The sequence below is a fragment of the Mauremys reevesii genome, linkage group 7 (assembly GCF_016161935.1).
Source record: "Mauremys reevesii isolate NIE-2019 linkage group 7, ASM1616193v1, whole genome shotgun sequence".
In the NCBI taxonomy this organism is placed as follows: domain Eukaryota; kingdom Metazoa; phylum Chordata; order Testudines; family Geoemydidae; genus Mauremys; species Mauremys reevesii.
The window spans coordinates 48,775,471-48,794,134 of record NC_052629.1 but is presented as its reverse complement, the minus strand read 5'-3'; the positions used below and the strand labels follow the sequence as shown (position 1 = coordinate 48,794,134).

Sequence of the window (18,664 nt, the reverse complement as noted above, 5' to 3'; positions counted from 1 at the left end):
CAATTAATGGCCCCACATACTCGCATGACAACTCCAAAACGGTTTCCTGCTGACCGGCTGCAATCAGGAGTTGCAAGTTTCCACAGTGTGATCGCCACTTGCTTGTCAACTGTCAGTGCATCTCTTATTCTGGTGTCCCTGCATTAGAGCTGGGAAGAGCTTGGCATCCAGATCCAGGAACGTGGCCTTTCACATCCAAATGTTCTGCAGCTATTGCTTATCATCCCAAACCTGCATTACAATGCACTCTCACCAGTCATAGCAGGGATCGGCAACCTTTAGCACGCGGCCTGCCATGGTATGCACCCTGGTGGGCCGGGCCGGTTTGTTTACCTGCTGCATCTGCAGATTTGGCTGATCGCGGCTCCGACTGGCTGCAGTTCACCATCCCAGGCCAGTGGGGGCTGTGGGAAGCGGCGCAGGCTGAGGGATGTGCTGGCCGCTGCTTCCCGCTGCCCCCATTGGCCTGGAGCAGCAAACCATGGCCAGTGGGAGCCGCAGTCGGCTGAACCTGCGGATGCAGCAGATAAACAAACTGGCCCGGCCCACCAGGGTGCTTACCCTGGCGGGCCGTGTGCCGAAGGTTGCCGATACCTGAGTCAGAGAGATTATTTCTTAGCCCCAGAAGCAGCACTCTACTGTCTGCAGCTTCCCCGTAAATGCCACCAACAACCTTGAATTGGTTCTTGCAACATCGCACAGCAATCTGTCCTCCACAAAATTGTCATGTCCCCCCACTGCTGAGGTCCTTCCTATGGTTCTGCAAATACCAGAGATCGTTTGTCCTGTGTTTGCAGTTCTCATGACAATAGTGCAATAGTGAAGAGTGGTTTAATTTAGACCCTGAGACACGCTTAGGAGCTCAGGCTCCATGCTTCTGTCAGAGATGGCAGACAGACAGAAGTGCTGCGAGGTTTTGTGGGATTTTTAAAAAAGGCATGAAAATTATGGGGTGGGGATGGCATTATAGCATGGAGAAAGCTGCTTGATGTGAACTTGATCCCTTGCTCCCAGTCACCCCTATTCAACTCACTTCTGCCCTATTATGCAGTGCCAAAGTTTCCCAGGAGACAGTGCTCCAGATAGCAGGGAGTTGCACACTAAGATATCTATCCAATGTGCACCACACATCGACCCAAGCACTCCTGACGAGTACATGCAGTGCCAACACAAGGAGCCAAGTGCACACGCATGAGTGATGTACTAACTGTGGCAGCTTTATGCCAATGTAACTTGCATTGACCAATGTTTGCAGCATAGATATGGCCTTAAAGTTGCTACTTTTTGCCTTCCCATACTAAAAGTCAAAAGCATCTTTTCCCAATGCCACAGGCTTCAGAAGTCATTGGTTTAGCTGGGCTGTAGCCCTACTAATATTGTTGTCTTTCCCCTCACACAAACTGTTGCTTCCTACATCTGTGATCTCATTCTGCAAACTCCCTTCCCCGTCCACTCATATCTTCTTGCTCTTTCCACTCAGTTTTTCACCTGTCCTATGGGCTACTATATCCCCTTCATGTCTGCTGGAATAAGGGAGAGAGAGGGGCATATGAAGTAGGATTTGGACAGCCAGAGTAGAACAGGTTTCGAGTTGAGAGGAGGGAAATCATCCCTGCCTTCTTTTTCCTATCTCATGTCCAAACATGTTCCCGCTTCATCTTTCCTAGCCTAGATTCCAGCCATACCACTGCCCTTCCCTCCACTCCCTCCCAGGCAGTCATTGTCACTCCCTAGAGGAAGGCATCCACTACTCACACTCCTTCCCCCCCAGTATCTTAGTCCAGAAAAAAAAAAAGATAAGGTTGGTAGTTTGTGGGAGGCAGCTGGACAAGTTGGTGAAAATTATATCCGAATCCTGATTGCAGGAAAGGGTCACTGTGCATAACAGCAAATCACAGTCTAGGTGGCTTAATTAGACCCTGGGACACTCTTGAGAGCTCAGGTAAAAGTTGTGGCTAGGACAGAAGTCTCATCTTTGTCTGGCAAGCAGAGTACAACCTTTCCTCCCAGATGCAGACCTTGCTGCAGTTATCCATGCCTTTGCTACTTCGAAGTTAGACTCCTGTAATACACTTTGTATAGACCTACGCATCAAAACTATTCAGAAATTTAAGCTAGTGAGAGAGTGGGGCTGCCTACTTATTAAGCAGTGCATCATGAGAGAATAGGTTACCAGCCATGCTCTATACTCTACACTGGCTGCCAGTTTTCACATGGAAGTCAGGATGTTGGTTTTAACCAATAAAGCCCTAGGATTTGTGACCTGACTACCTGAGAGATCACCTCGCTCCCTGTCTGAACTCCCGCTGCTGAGGTCATCAGGGTTGGACTGCCTCAGGAGTTCAATAGAGAGCAGCCTGTTGACACAGAATTCTCTGTATTGAGACTTCCCCTACAGAACTGGCTTTTCCCTGCTTGGCTCACCAGAGCCCAGATGTGTTAACCTCGTAGGCACCAAAGCTTCTCCCCCAGGGAAATGGGCTGCGGACAGAAAGCGTGGTGCAGGGTAGCTATTATTGTTACTGGGTGGGTTGCTTTCTCTTGCATGGGCAGCTCTAGAAATAGATTGAAATACAGTCGGTTTTAAACTGTCTACATTTTAAATTGTCTGGAATGCTAAGCTGTGTCGTCCAAAAGCAGAAATACACAAATATACCCTGGGTGATTTTCATCTCAATAATACTTAAATTAAACTATTCTGTAATTGAGAAGAATTTTAATTTTCAGTGATGATGCTCCTTGCGTTTTTGGGTACCATTAACAGATGATCCCTGATAGATAGGGATGAAAGAGAAAAGTCAGATCCCTTGCCAAGGGTTTTCGGATAAGATATAGAGTAAATACCTGTGGATGGAGTTTGCTGCTTGGTCTTCATGTACAGACTCTGTATCCTCGTCACACCTTGAAAATGGATATAAAATCATTATTGACTTGTTGCCAGTTGCATACTTTATCTTTTTTTTTTAGTAACAAAACTGGTCAGTTTGAAGTGACACATACAATTCTCTAAACATTCCACTCTCTCAAGCTTTAGCTGAAGTCAATTCATGGCATAGTTTCTCTGTTTGCAAAGTTTGTTGTGATATTTTAAAATCTGATTTTCTGCAGAATTAGATAGACCATTTGCTCACTCTCTTTTGTCTTACTGGAAATCCCATGACAAATAAAATGCAGCTTCTACTGTAAAAATTGTAGAAAATAAAAGGAGACATCCTTCTTTTTAATTGCTAATAGCCTACTTTGCTCAAAGTATTATAAACAGTAATTAACTTAACACACAGCTCATTTTTTCCTCCAAGACCTATTTAAGAAATTCACAGTTGTAGAGCAGTTGGCCTCTGTAATGCTACTGAAAAAAAATCCCAATATAAGTTAAATTACTGAGGTGAAAAATAATTCTACTGAGATTTGATCACAATGTTTTGAGTTAAGTGTTCCTAAAGCAAAAAGTAGCATAATTACAAGGAGAAAAATGCTGTTATGTTTAATACCCAACTGTTGACCAGAGATTCAGAATGACATCAAGTATAGATTAACTTTGCAATGCTCAGTGCAAGACAATCTGCAGATCCAAACTGCAATGCACAATGGAGGCTTCTCTTGCCATCTAGACCCAGGTATAAAGAAGAGTCTACCTTCCACTCTATTAATTCTGGACAAATGTTTGCCCCTCCCCCACCCTCTTTTCTTCACCCTCTGCTCATACTCACACTGCACAAACACTGAACAGGCCTGGGTTACTTGATGCTAGCTGGCAGAATAATCTATTCATTATGTGGGAAGCAACCTGTAATTCAGTTGATTCATTAATTATTGACAAAAGCTGCCTGGCTCTGGAAAGAACACGTTAAATGATAAACATGTATCCCTGCATGGCAATTTGATGGTAAGATTTTAATATGCTCCTCTTCCTGCCAGTCTTCTGCTGGTATCTTTATCAACTAGCAAGCTGCTGATGAAATTATTTAAAGGGATACTCTCTCAAGTTGTTTACACTTCCTGCATTGACCTACTTTTTGGGGGGGGGAAGAAGGGTTAATGAACACATCCACTGAGGATGCCTTGAGTGCATTTCTTTTAAAAGAAAAAAAATAATTTCTCTCTTTAAAACTGCTGAGCTCCTCAATGTTTAGGTAATACAGCAGTGCTAATTTTTGCAAGTATATTAATGTGACCTTTGTTTGGGCATGAGTATGACCCCCATGCTGGGATTCTGCTTACAGAACTACAGACAAGGAAGAGAAGCAATGTATACTGAGTAATACATTGCAGTTGCATAAACAGTTCCAGTAGCAAGCTCCATAGAACTCCTGTTGCCAGTGGAGTGTTGCCTCCTCTGTTTTCCTGTGGTTTAATATTGGTAGGGGAGTGGCCCTGAGAGCCACTCTCCAGCTAACCGGTGTTAAAGGGAGAAAGCCACTTGCCAGAAGAAATCTTCATCTAAAATTGGGGAGGGAAAAATCAGTTGGAAAATTTGGGGATAGGAGTTGGGAACTTAGAGGGAGAAAATCAGGGAAACTTTCAGAGAGAGGAAAGAGAGATGGGAGAACACAAGGAGAGGAGATAGAGAGGAATAATATTCCTTGACAGAGGTGGAATGGCCCTGCTAATCTGCCCAGTGAAGACACCAGAAGGGAGCAGAATGCCACCAAGGCTCCCCACAGGAGACTAAAATAAGTGAGAGCCTGGACCTGTTTAGGAGAGGGGCAATTATTAGGTGAGAGGTTTGTGTGGCTTGGCTGAGGCCTATCTGAATCAATTAAGAATGCCAGTAGATAGGGTTTCCATTCTGCTTTGAATAGAAGCTCCACACTGGCCCGGTGTCTCCATTCCAAGCTAAGCTTGTGACAGGAACAGAGAGCCAGAGGAAAAGTTAGCTTTATACCACCTTTACACTTCTCCTGTTCTGGTGGCCAGTTTGAGCTGCTCTTACTCGTACCTGGCTCTCTGTGGGACCACTCTGACAGCCAAGAATAGTCAGAGCATATAGGTGCTCCTAGCCATGGCTCTCTCCACCAGGAACATCACCTACATGAAGGGACTGTGTGGGATGCGGCATGCATAAACCAACTGAATGCTGCCTGGGGATTCTCCCCTCTACTGAGCAAATCCCCAGGATTCTCCCCTTTACTGAGCAAATCCCCTGCGTGTTGGTTCCACTGAGTTTGCTCAGGGGTGATCCTATGAACTACAGAGCACTGAACCTTACTTCAGTACCAGGTAATTGCTTGAAATAATAAATAAAAACAGAATTATAAGACACCTGTGTGAACATTATACGATGGGGACTGTTAATCAAGGACAGTATGGAAGTATAAAAATAATTAATAACATAAAGACGACAATTGAGTGTTTCTATTTACTCAGCTCATAAGAACAAGGGGACAATGAAATTAAAAGGTATCACATTTAAAATTGATTTAAAAAAACACAATACCAAGTTAACCTGTGAAATGCACTGCCACAAGATATTGCTTGAGGCTAAGACCCTAGCAGGATTTTAAAAAGGATTAGTGTATTGCACTACATGGATAATGAAAATACCCAGTGACACTATATAGGATATTTTTTTATAAAAGAGCAGGGAGTTGTCCCTTAGTGGTAGGTTATTCCATTAATGATCTTCATCTGAAGCATCTGGCCCCGGAGGATCAGAGACAGCAGAGCAACTAGATGGACAAATCTGATCCAATATGGCAATTCCGTTTTTCCAGAGAACGTGGGATTTAGTGGATGTATTGTGATTTGTTCCTTCTTTGTCTGACTAGAGAGGAAACCTTTCCAAGCACCTGGAAAGCTGCATCTACTTTGAGGCTATGACATTTAAGATATGCATATAAACAATAACTTCTCATTCACCAGATGCACGTATTGCCCACGAGGAGCCTGGCAGCTCTGGACTTTGACTTATCTGGAGAAAGGTCCCTGGAAAAAAGTGAAATTTGATGTTTTATATCAAGGTCCTGTGTATTGTATGATTCTGCAGCATCTGCCCCTTGTAACAGACTTGTGCTTCAGAATGTAAGGCCAAGATTGGATGCCTAAAGTTAGGTACCTAGATCCTCATTTACACTGCTAAATAGAAGTGACCTCATTTTCAGAAGTGCGCAGCATGAAACATTTGTACTGAAGTCAATGGGAGCAGTGTGTTCTCAGCACCTCTGAAAATCTGGCATCTTTTATTTCAGTGCCTTAGTAGGGATAAAAGTGTCTAACCACCCACATTTGACAATTTTGGCCCAAGTAGGTTTTTTTTAAAGTATGTTTCAAGCCCCGCGGGTTTATAAACTTGCTAAAAATAAAGAGAAAGCCAAATTCAATGTGAAAACAGGGTTCTGTTTCTACTGTGCTCCTAGCAAACTTCTCCAGTGCCCCACACTATGTGGGATATCCCATTTCTCAGATGCCTTTGGACCAAGGACCTGCTATTCCAGTGGTGGCTGCTGTGCACATACCCTGCCTCCTCCTTTTCCCTATTGGCAAAGCTAGTGTAATGCCAAGAGACCCCGGTCATTGGTGGGTAGGATCAAACCTGGGGCCTCTGGAGCTTAGTGCATGAGCCTCTATTGCATGAGCTAAAAGGCAACTGGCTATTAGCTAAGGCTGTAAAGCAGACTCAATCTCTTTCTCTCTCTAAGTGGTCTCAGTGCCACTAGATGGAACAGAACACCACACCCAGGAGGTGTGTGGGTTACATACTTCCCCTAGCTAAGGAAGCACATCCTGAGTTTCAGAAACTTCCCAGTTGAAATCCTGGACGAGCCCCCACTTGTAACGCTGACAGAGCTTAGTCATCAGGATTGAACCTGGAGCCTCTGGAGCTTAAAGCCTGAGCCTCTACGGCATGAGCTAAAAGCCAACTGGCTATTAGCCAAGGCCGAAGAGCAAACTCAGGGTACGTCTACACTACGGGATTATTCCGATTTTACAGAAACCGGTTTTTTAAAACAGATTGTATAAAGTCGAGTGCACGCAGCCACACTAAGCACATTAATTCGGCGGTGTGCGTCCATGTACCGAGGCTAGCGTCGATTTCCGGAGCGTTGCACTGTGGGTAGCTATCCCATAGCTATCCCATAGTTCCCTCAGTCTCCCCTGCCCACTGGAATGCTGGGTTGAGATCCCAGTGCCTGATGGGGCAAAAAACATTGTTGCAGGTGCTTCTGGGTACAGCCTCACCCCTCCCTCCGTGAAAGCAGCAGCAGCCAACCGTTTTGCGCCTTTTTTCCTGGGTGAATTGTGCAGATGCCATTCCACGGCAAGCATGGACCCTGCTGAGCTCAAGACAGCAATCATGGACATTTTAAACACCTCGCGCATTCTCGTGCAGTCAATGCTGAACCGGGACCTGCAAAGCCAGGCGAGGAGGCGGCAGCTACGGCAGCGCAGCGACGAGAGTGATGAGGACATGGACACAGAATTCTGTCAAACTGCGGGCCCCTGCGCGTTGGAGATCCTGCTGGTAATGGGGCAGGTTCTAGCCATTGAACGCCGAGTTTGGGTCCGGGAAACAAGCAGAGACTGGTGGGACCGCATAGTTTTGCAGGTGTGAGACGATTCACAGTGGCTGCGAAACTTTCGCATGCGTAAGGGCACTTTCATGGAACTTTGTGACTTGCTTTCCCCTGCCCTGAAGCGCCAGAATACAAAGATGAGAACAGCCCTTGCAGTTGAGAAGCAAGTGGCGATAGCCCTGTGGAAGCTTGCAATGCCAGACAGCTACCGGTCAGTCGGGAATCAATTTGGAGTGGGCAAATATACTGTGGGGGCTGCTGTGATGCAAGTAGCCAAAGCAATCACTAAGCTGCTGCTACGAAAGGTTGTGACTCTGGGAAATTTGCAGGTCATAGTGGATGGCTTTGCTGCAATGGTATTCATAACTGTGGTGGGATGATAGATGGAAACCATATCCCTATCTTGGCACCGGAGCACCAGGGCACCCACTACATAAACTGCAAGGGGTACTTTTCCATGGTGCTGCAAGCACTGGTGGATCACAAGGGACATTTGACCAACATCCACGTGGGATGGCCGGGAAGGGTTCATGACGCTCGCATCTTCAGGAACACTACTCTGTTTAAACGGCTGCAGCAAGGGAATTACTTCCCAGACCAGAAAATAACAGTTAGGGATGTTGAAATGCCTGTTGTTATCCTTGGGGACCCAGCCTACCCCTTGATGCCATGGCTCATGAAGCCATACACAGGCAGCCTGGACAGTAGTCAGGAGCTGTTCAACTACAGGCTGAGCAAGTGCAGAATGGTGGTAGAATGTGCATTTGGCCGTTTAAAGGCGCGCTGGCACACATTACTGACTCGCTCAGACCTCAGCCAAACCAATGTCCCCATTGTTATTGCTGCTTGCTGTGTGCTCCACAATCTCTGTGAGAGTAAGAGGGAGACCTTTATGACGGTGTGGGAGGCTGAGGCAAATCACCTGGCCGCTGATTACGGACAGCCAGACACCAGGGCGATTAGAAGAGCACACCAGGAAGCGGTGCGCATTAGAGAAGCTTTGAAAAGCAGTTTCATCACTGGCCAGGGTACAGTGTGACTGTTGTGTTTGTTTCTCCTTGATGAACCCCCCCCCACCTTGATTGACTCATTTCCTGTAAGCCACCACCCCCCTTCGATCACAGCTTGCTTTCTACGGAAATAAAGTCACTCTCATTTAAAAATCATGTATTCTTTATTACTTAATTATAAAAAGAGGGAAAGAACTGACAAGGTAGCCCGGGTGGGGTTTGGGAGGAGAATAGTAGGGAAGGAAAAGGCCACTAAAAAAATTTCATAATAATGAGAGCCTTTTGGTTGGGCTGTCCACTGGGGTGGAGTGGGCGGGTGCACGGAGCCTACCCCCACGAGTTCTTACTCATCTGGCAGGTGAGGAGGCTAAGGAACATGGTGAGGGGGGAGGGTGGTTATACAGGGGCTGCAGCGGCACTCTGTGATCCTGCTGCCGTTCCTGAAGCTCCACCATACGCCGGAGCATGTCAGTTTGATCACGCAGCAGCCCCAGAGTTGCATCCCGCCACCGCTGATCTTCCTGCCGCCACCTCTCATCTCGAGCATCTCTCCTCTCATCTCGAGCGTCCCTCCTGTCCTCACGTTGGTCCCTCCTGTCCTCACGTTGGTCCCTCCTGTCCTCACGGTCACTGGCATCTTTCCTGTACTTTGCTACCACATCCTTCCACTCATTCAGATGAGCTCTTTCATTGCGGGTCACTTCCATGATTTCTGAAAACATTTCTTCTCGCGTCTTTTTTTTTCCACTGCCTTATCTGAGATAGCCTTCGGGACGGAGTAGGGAGGCTTGAAAAATTTGCACCTGTGTGAGGGAGGGAAAAAAGGGAGAGAAGTATTTAAAAAGATACATTTTAGAGAACAATGGTCATACTCTTTCACGATGAACAACACTATTCACCTTACATAGCACATGTGTCTTCACTACAAGGTCGCATTTTGCATCTTAATATTGAGTGCCTGCAGCTTTGGTGTTACTGTTGAGTGCTGCTTCTTTCCTGTTAACGTGCAGCAGCAGAAACCACCCCGTGGCTGACATCATGGAAGATCACTGCTAAACACCCCCCTTTCCCTCCCCCGCAACCGCGTGGCTGGTAGCAGGAAAGATCCCTGCTAGCCAAATGCAGAAAAGCTCAGCGCCAATCGCACCCCGCCTTCCCCCCGCTTGGCTACCTGCAGGGAAGGATTTCTTTTAAGCCACAGGCAAACAGCCCAGTAGGAATGGCCATCTCTGTCCCCTTACTTAAATTCCTGAATTTCAACCAGGTTACCATGAACGATATCACTCTCCTGAGGATAACAAGCAAGATAAAGAATGGATGTTGCTTGAATGCCAGCCATCACCGGGACCATACGCAGCTAGGCTTTGTCATGCAATGATACCAGATTACTTGCTACATGCATGGCATGGTCAAGCGTCCTACCATGGAGAACGGAATAAAGCAGCGCTGCCCAGAAACCTTCTGCAAAGGCTTTTGGAGTACCTCCAGGACAGCTTCATGGAGATGTCCCTGGAGGATTTCCGCTCCATCCCCAGACATGTTAACAGACTTTTCCAGTAACCGTACTGGCCGTGAATGCATCCCAAGTCCTCAGGGCAAATTAATCATTAAAAAAAGCTTGCTTTTAAACCATGTCTTATATTTACAAGGTACACTCACCAGAGGTCCCTTCCATGGCTTCATTGTCTGGGATAGTTGCTTGGGAGGGTAATTCCGTCAGGGTGAGAAAAAGCTCCTGGCTGTTGGGGAGAATGGAGTGCTGTGTGCTCTCTACAAGCTCGTCCTGCTCTTCTTCCTCATCTTCCCAGTCCGCAGCATCCTCAGCCATGGCTGCGATTACCACCCCCACCTCGGAATCCACGGACAGGGGTGGGGTAGTGGTGGCGGACCCCCCTAGAATTGCATGCAGCTCAACATAAAAGCGGCATGTTTTTGCCCCTGCCCCAGACTTTCCGTTTGCTTCTTTGGTTTTCTGGTAGGTTTGTCTGAGTTCTTTAACTTTCACACGGCACTGTACTGAGTCCCTGGTGTGGCCTCTCTGCATCATGGCCTTGGAAATTTTTTCAAATGTTTTTTCATTTCATCTTTTGGAATGGAGTTCTGTTAGCATGGAATCCTCTCCCCATACAGCGATCAGATCCAGTACCTCCCGTGCAGTCCATGCTGGAGCTCTTTTTCGATTCTCAGGAGACTGCATTGTTACCTGTGCTGATGAGCTCTGCGTGGTCACCTGTGTTGGTGAGCTCTCCGCGCTGGCCAAACAGGAAATGAAATTCAAAAGTTTGCGGGGCTTTTCCTGTCTACCTGGCCAGTGCATCCAAGTTCAGATTGCTTTCCAGAGCAGTCACAATGGTGCACTGTGGGATAGCTCCCAGAGGCCAATACCGTCGAATTGCGGCCACACTAACCCTAATCCGACATGGCAATACCGATTTGAGCGCTACTCTCCTCATCGGGGAGGAGTACAGATATCGGTTTTAAGAGCCCTTTATATCGATATAAAGGGCTTCGTTGTGTGGATGGGTGCAGCGTAAAATCGGTTTAACGCTGCTAAATTTGGTATAAACGCGTAGTGTAGACCAGGCCTGACTGTCTTTCTCTCTCTCTCTAACTGGTCTCAGTGCCACTAGATGGGACAGAACACCACACTCAGGACAAGCACTACAAAGCAGGCCTCTCTGCAATGCTTCCTCCGGTCTTTACGGTGACAGGAAGCCTGGCAGAGAAAGACTTGCACCATTGGCTCTAGCGGCATGACTAGGGGAAAGGCAAAGATGTGCATAGGCAGAGGGAAGCCCGAGGTTGAGGAAGAGAAGGGGTGGGGAAAGTGTTAAAAATGTGATGTCCCACTTCGTCCTTCATTTGGAAAGTCCCACATGTTGTCCTTCATTTTAGACCCCACTGTGCCACAATACAGTATTTAAAGGTGGAGCTATATTGTGGCAAAACTAATTACAAATAATATTAAAAACCATTTAACTTTTTTTTAATGACATTTAATTTCATGCTGATTACTGTAGCACTTCAAAAATTGGGATAAAGTTAATACCTGAAGCAAACTGAGAGCAGTATATAGGAGGTTAAAGGTGTTTGGAATTCCTAGAAAAATGTTACATCCGTTCTTCTCTAGTCAGTTTGACAACACATATGAATTGCTCAAACTGAGTTACAACCTAGACTGCTTTCAAAATATATAATTTCCCCTGCAACATTTTAGCAAACAGTTCATAATCAACTTAGGCTTTTTATTCCTAGCATTTCAGCAATGTGAAATGTACCTTACATGCAAACAAATCTATAAATCATCTCCCTTCTGAGAAACTGCTGGCCACAATTCAGCTGAGCAGTCTTCTGAAATATAATCAAGTGTGTGAAATTTGGGGATAAAATACCTATGAAATACAAACAGGGTCTGTACTAATGTCAATGAATAATACAGAATAGTCACATCTGAAATTAAAGCATGTTCCTTTAAGGGAAAAATTTTTAAATTGATAACGGCATCTCAGTGTTTGTAACTTTATACTGTTTTCTACTGTTCTGCTGTCTGTCCACTTTCCTAAGATAAAAAGGCAAAACATATTTCTTTAAAACCAAAGAGGGAGGGGGAGAAGTGCATGTAAAAAGTTTACTGCATTAATTGCAAAGGGAAACTGCATTCAGATACTGAACCTGCCTAATAACTGCAGTGTTTTGCTCAAAACATTCTTAAAGAATATTTTCTGCCAATGCTGACAGTAAGCATAGCCCATGTGTTCTTAGAAAACTGACACTTTTGCTTGTCATGATCAGTAACAAGAATTAGCAATATTTTCTCATGAGATGTACAGCATACATACAATCATATATTCAAACATGTGTAAAATATATATATATATATGGCAGAAAACAGCAACATAAAGATATTCTTTCATAATGCAAGCCCATTGCTAATGGATAGTTAACCATTTGTAAATAAATATTGTTGTTTTATATCATATTCAGCATATTTTCAATAAAATATTAAAATCCCAGAAGACTGCGCATAATAAAATGTTACAGAAAGCTTTTTCACTTTTGAAATAGTATTTAAAATTATTCTCTGCCCTGCTTAACATATCATTCTTATTTAATGGTATAGGTAAATATTTATTCACTTACTCTGCTAAAGCTGTATTGTTGAAGGAATGATCCTGAATGCTGAAACAGAAACAAGAAAACATCAGTTAGTCAATAAAGCAGGCAGCCTCCCCAATTGTTTTTCAGTTGCTGGAACACATACAGAAACATGGCATTGCAAGGCAAGTCTCTGTGTTAGCTCTACATGCACATACCGTACGCTGGGCTGCTCTGCACATGCTCATAATCAAAGAACCATAGGGATTAGCCCTGCAATACTCACAAACCACAAAGCACATCCAGCAGTGCTTTCAATATATGAACTCAGGTTGCCAGGAGATTCTCAAAAAGGGATCAGGCACTCTGCAGTTACAACTATGCTGTTAAATAGAAACTGTGATTTCTAGCACATTGATACAAGTGTTTGGTATTCTCATTCTTTAAACATTTATTAGCAGTCTGCTCATTATACACTATGTCATGTTTATTACTTCAAACAGGGATGACCAATTAAGGTTCTCATGAGACTTTTCTTCGGTTGTCTCTAACAAATTCTGCTGATAGCCATACTCCAAGGGAAGCTGTGAAAAAAATTAAACTGAATTGGAAGGAAGGGGTGCTAAACTAACAAAGGATTTTTAAATGAGCAGCATGGAAACTGCTTCTGCGAAAGAGGAATGGATAGAAAAATCCAAACTAACCCTGAAGCAAAGTGTCTGCAAACCTGGTTTTATACATCTATAAAGGTCAAATCAGGATTCAGTTAAATGTGCTGATTCTGAGATAACCTGGAGCTTCCTGTTTACTTGCATCTTAAAAATCTGGTAAATATTCTGCTAGATCATCCTACAGTAGAAAAATATGTTCTTGCTGCTACATGTTTTTCCAGATAATGGAGTATTACGAGCATTCTTGATGTGTGACAATGGCACTGCACAGACTACAGCAAGAAACCAAGCAGAGATTCGGAGGCGGGGCTTCCTACTCCCTGAAGCAGCCTGTGCTAGCGCGATGCGTGAGCACAGTTCACAATCATTGTTAGCATAATGAGGATCCAAAGCCACACCAGGACAAGGCAGATAGAATTCCCCTTCCCTTAAAGAATATTGACATTGTCTCTTATTCATGTCTCTTCTGAGCTCACTCATCCAATGCACATTGTTTTATAGACTCAAACTTTAAGGCCAGGAACCATTGTGATCATATAGTCTGGCCTCCTGCACATCACAGGCAAAAGAACCTCACCCACCCACTCCTGTAAAGGACCCCTAACTTCTGGCTGAGTTACTGAAGTCCTCAAATCGTGATTTAAAGACTTTGAGTTACAGAGAATCCACCATTTATTCTAGTTCATACCAGCAAGTGACCTGTGCCCCATGCTGCAGAGGGGGGAAATTCCTTCCTGACTTTATATACAATGATTAGTTAGACCTCGAGTGTGTGGGTGAGACCCAGCGGCCAGACACCTGGGAAGGAATCCTCTTTAGTAACTCAGAGTCCTCCCTATCTTATGCCTCATCTCTGGCGGTTGGAGATATTTGCTACTAGCAGTCGCAGATAGGCCACATGCCGTTGCAGGCAATCTCATCAGAGCAGCCCCTCCATACACTTATCAAGTTCAGTCTTGAAACCAGTTAGGTTTTTTGAACCCACTGCTCCCCTTGGGAGGCTGTTGCAGAACTTCCCTCCTTTGATGGCTAGAAACCTTAGTCTAATTTCCAGCCCAAACTTGCTCATGGCCAGTTTATATCCATTTGTACTAACGCCAATATTGACCCTTAACTTAAATAACTTCTCTCCCTCCTGGTGTTTATCCCTCTGATGTATTTATAGAGCGCAACTGTATCTCCCCTCAGCCTCCTTCTGATTAGGCTAAACAAGCCAAGCTCTTTGAGTCTCCTCTCAGAAGGTAGGTTTTCCATTCCTCTGATCATCCTACTAGCCCTTCACTGCACCTGTTCCACTTTCACTAGTCTCCCCTTTAATCAGTTCCTTACCCACCTTTCAATTCTCACATTAATCCCCATTTAACTAATAATTTCCCATATGGAACTGTATCAGATATCTTACTGACATCCAAATGGCTTAGATCTACTGCACAGATCCAGGAATGTGGCCTTGTGCTCTCAAAAGTTCTGCAGCTACTGATCGTCACCCCAAACCTGCTTTACAATACAATCCAACCAATCCGTGCTCATTTTTCAGTCCCAGAAGCTGCACTCCATCATCTGTAGCTGCTCCATGAACTCCACTAACAACCTTGAACTGGTTCTTGCTATGTCCCACAGCGATCTGTCCTCCAAGAAATTGTCAAGTTCCCCAATGATTCCATTCTTCCTACAGCTCTGCAAATACTGGAGGATTGTGTATTCTTTTCTTACAACTCTTTTCACAATAGGGCAGATGCTTTTGTCATTGATGGCAGACAGCAAGAGAGGGAGTCACGTGGGTTCTTGGCATTTTTAAAAAAAGCATGAAAATTATGCATATAGATGACATTTTTGGTTGGGTTCAATTGCATGCTGGGAAGTTGACCCATTGCTCCCAGTCACTCCTGCATGTCTCGTTTCGGCCCCACCATGCATTGCCAAAACTTTCCAAAAGACAGTGTGCTGGCAGCTTGCACACTGAGATAGCTACCATGGTGCCCCACACTGTGCATTGAAGCAAGCACTTCTGGTGAGTACACACAGTGACAATGGAAGGAACCAAGTATGCACATGCACAAGTGATATACTAACTGTGGCTTTATGTCAGCGTAACTTGCGTCAACCAAAGATTGTAGTGTAGACACAGCCTTAGATGCCTAGCTGCTAGTGTGTTACAACTCTCATGATTTTATCACAAGTCTCATGGTATTTGGTGTTTTTCTTAAGGCCCCAGATACTGGAATCAAGAGATTGCATAAGAGTTTCAGGTTTCTTGGCCTCATGGTTCCGAAGAGAAGTTTGAAAATGTGAAGCAACTGTGACCCTAAGGGCTTAGACACCAGAAGGCACATAAAAAGAACATAAAATGCATTATTTTAAAAATCTAATTTAAAATAAATAATCCCATAATTCTTAAACCAATCTCATAGTGTTTGGGGGCCTGACTCTTGATTTTTGAATGCTTGTATTGACAATACTGCTGGTATTTGAACTCAGAATTTAATGTGGGAGCCATTACTTATGGACACTAAATTGCATCAACAAAAACAAACGCTTGGTTGAGGCAGAGCTAAAAATTAGATGCTATGTATTTCTCAGACATGCTGAAAATGTTTACAAATCGGGGGGGGGTTGGCATAGAATGGTCCCGTACGTGTAACCTCTGCATTCCTACACACAATTTTAGATCAAATTCCCTGCTAATTCATATCCTATGTAAATCCATTGAAATAAAATGGAGTTACATTGCTGTTACTTAAGGCAGAATTTGACCTTAATATGGAGTTCTGAGTGATTTTCCCAAGGAGCATAGTATTCGCTGTGATTTGGATTGGAGGACCCCTACCTTGAAAGGTCATCATCAAACTGTTTAAATTACTCAAACTAATTTTAATGTCAGACCTCTATTACTAAATCGCTTTCCAGGCACATATTTTACACTTGTTTATGACTCATTTGCAGGCATAATTTAATTTCTTTTGGGCTGGAGGATGCTTTTAGCCAGTGTTTCTGGACAGACTCTCCATGCAAAAGCTAGTGCTGTAAACATCATTTGGCATTTTTTTCTTATAAAACAGGTTATTAACGAAGAGCCACATTAATAAATACACAGAAGAGAAGGCCTACTATAAGGTGAGTGCACAACTGGTTAGAAAACAATAGAGAATAATTATCAATGGTTCACAGTCACGCTGGAAGGGCATATCACGTGGGGTTCCGCAGGGATCTGTCCTGGATCCAATTTTATTCAATATCTTCAGAAATGTTTTGGATAGTGGCATAAAGAGTACACATATAAAGTTTCCAGAGTATACCAGGCTGGGAGGGCTGCAAGTTCTTTCAAAGACAGGATTACAATTCAAAATGATCTTGACAAACTGGAGAAATGGTCTGAAATAAACAGGATGAAATTCAATATGCACAAATGGGCACTTGAGAAGGAATAATCAATTATGCAAATACAAAATGCAAATGGCTGCCTAGAAAGGAGTACTGCAGAAAAAGATCTAAGGGTTATAGTGGATCACAAACTCAATATAAGTCAACAATATAATACTGTTGCAAAAAAGGTTAACATCATTCTGGGATGTAGTAGCAGGTCTGTTTGTAAGTAAGATACGAAAAGGCCTTAACGGGAGTACAGTGTCCAGTGCTGGGCACCACACTTCAAGAAAGATGTGGACAAGTTGGAGAAATGATTAAAAAGGTCTAGAACATGTGACCTACAATGATAGATTGAAAAAACTGGGTTTGCTTAGTCTGGAGAAAAGAAAAGATTAAGCAGGAGGGGGCACACATGATGACAGTCTTCAAGTATGAAAAGCTGTTATGAGAGGAAGGTTGATAAATTGTTCATTAGATCCACTGAGGCCTGGACAAGAAGCAATGGGCTTAAATTACAGCAAGGAAAATTTAGGTTGGACATTAGGAAAAACTTCCTAACTGTAAGGGTTGTTAAGCACTGGAACAATTTACATAGGGAGGTTGTGGAATATCTGTCATTGGAAATTTTTAAGAACAGGTTAGACAATGCTTAATTTGTAATGAAAGAGGTGCCAGGGTTCAAGCAATTTTTTTACATTCATAACTGATGCAGCAAACCCAGAGCTGGAGCTAGAGACTGCCAAGGCTAGAGGTGCCAGGGCTCAGTCCTGGCAAGTCCTGGCACAAATTAAGCACTGGGTTAAAGAAACAACTGTCAGGGATGGTCTAGATAATACTTAGTCCTGCCTCAGTGGAGGGGACTGGACTAGATGTCCTACTGAAGTCCCTTCCAGTCCTACATTTCTATGATTCTAGTGAAAACTGGATTGTTAATTGTGTTATGGCTCAGTTTAGGGTTGTGTTGATTATGCTGCACTGTCCCCAGGAGCCACTGGAGGTAGGGAATATGATTTACAGAGTCACAATTCCTTCCCTGCTCTCCCCTTGTTCCCAGATGGGAATAACTAACCTGCACCCATTACATTTCCCACGGGCTCTCTGCTGGCTCTCCCCACTTCTCTCTGTCCTCCCTCCACCCACCTGCTCTGGGCAGGAGAGTACCAGGCATGCAGCCCCTGCTCTTATTCCACTTTCCCCTCCATATCTGGAATGTCAAAGAGGGGAGCACTAACGTGGCCACCTAAAACGGTGGGGATTTTATTCTCCATTAGTCCCTTGCATGGCTAGTCACAATCCAACCCTTACTTCCTAATTTTCAGTATAGTCATTTGAATTGTTTCGGTCCGAAATATTATATACAATGACAATTCAATGTACTAAAATTCTGTGTCAGGTATATTTCACTGCAACATAGCTAAGGCACTGTACCTATCATTCTCAAGCTTTGAGAAAAAATTCTGCTCCTGTACATGCAGTTTTGGATTTAAGCACAGAATTCAAGATTTATTTTTAATAACTTCAACTTTTAAAGTTATTCAAATTCATATTGTTATTTGCAAGTAAAGTTTTATCTGTGTTGCATTATTTTCAGGCTTTGGACAATTTCTCTGCTCTATATATTTTTGTAAAATCATAATTTTGGAGAGACACACACACAAAAAAGCCAACTCTTCCCATTACATACCCACTATTGATTCCATCACAATTTTGGCAAAATGGGATAAAACCATCTAAAATATCACATGCCAGCACTCAAGAGGAATGGTTTTGGAAATTTTCAAGCAAGTTTGTGCATTTTGGAGAGATCAGTATTCAAAATAAAATGAGATTTTACTTTTGAAAATCCATTCATATATTTCTGTTCTATCACATCTCTAGAACAGCTTTGACTAGAAACTCCATATTTGTTTTATTCTGTTGATCATAATTATTCTGCAGTAACAAATACTAAACACTCTAGCCCAGAAGCACAAAATATTCACATGTGCAAGTGCACTGCTCTGCTTTC

At 43.8% G+C, this 18,664-nt stretch overlaps 1 protein-coding gene across 8 annotated transcripts in view; it reads right to left on the bottom strand.

Moving 5' to 3' along the window:
* Positions 1-18,664, bottom strand: part of FAM13C (family with sequence similarity 13 member C) — a 243,414-nt gene that overhangs the window by 84,702 nt on the left and 140,048 nt on the right. For all 8 annotated transcript variants that reach the window (XM_039547402.1, XM_039547403.1, XM_039547404.1 and 5 more), the window contains 2 exons: positions 12,665-12,703; positions 2,845-2,901 (listed from right to left, as the gene is read on the bottom strand). In XM_039547402.1, coding sequence (XP_039403336.1) covers positions 2,845-2,901; positions 12,665-12,703 — 96 coding nt within the window. The remainder of the gene's footprint in view (positions 1-2,844; positions 2,902-12,664; positions 12,704-18,664) is intronic.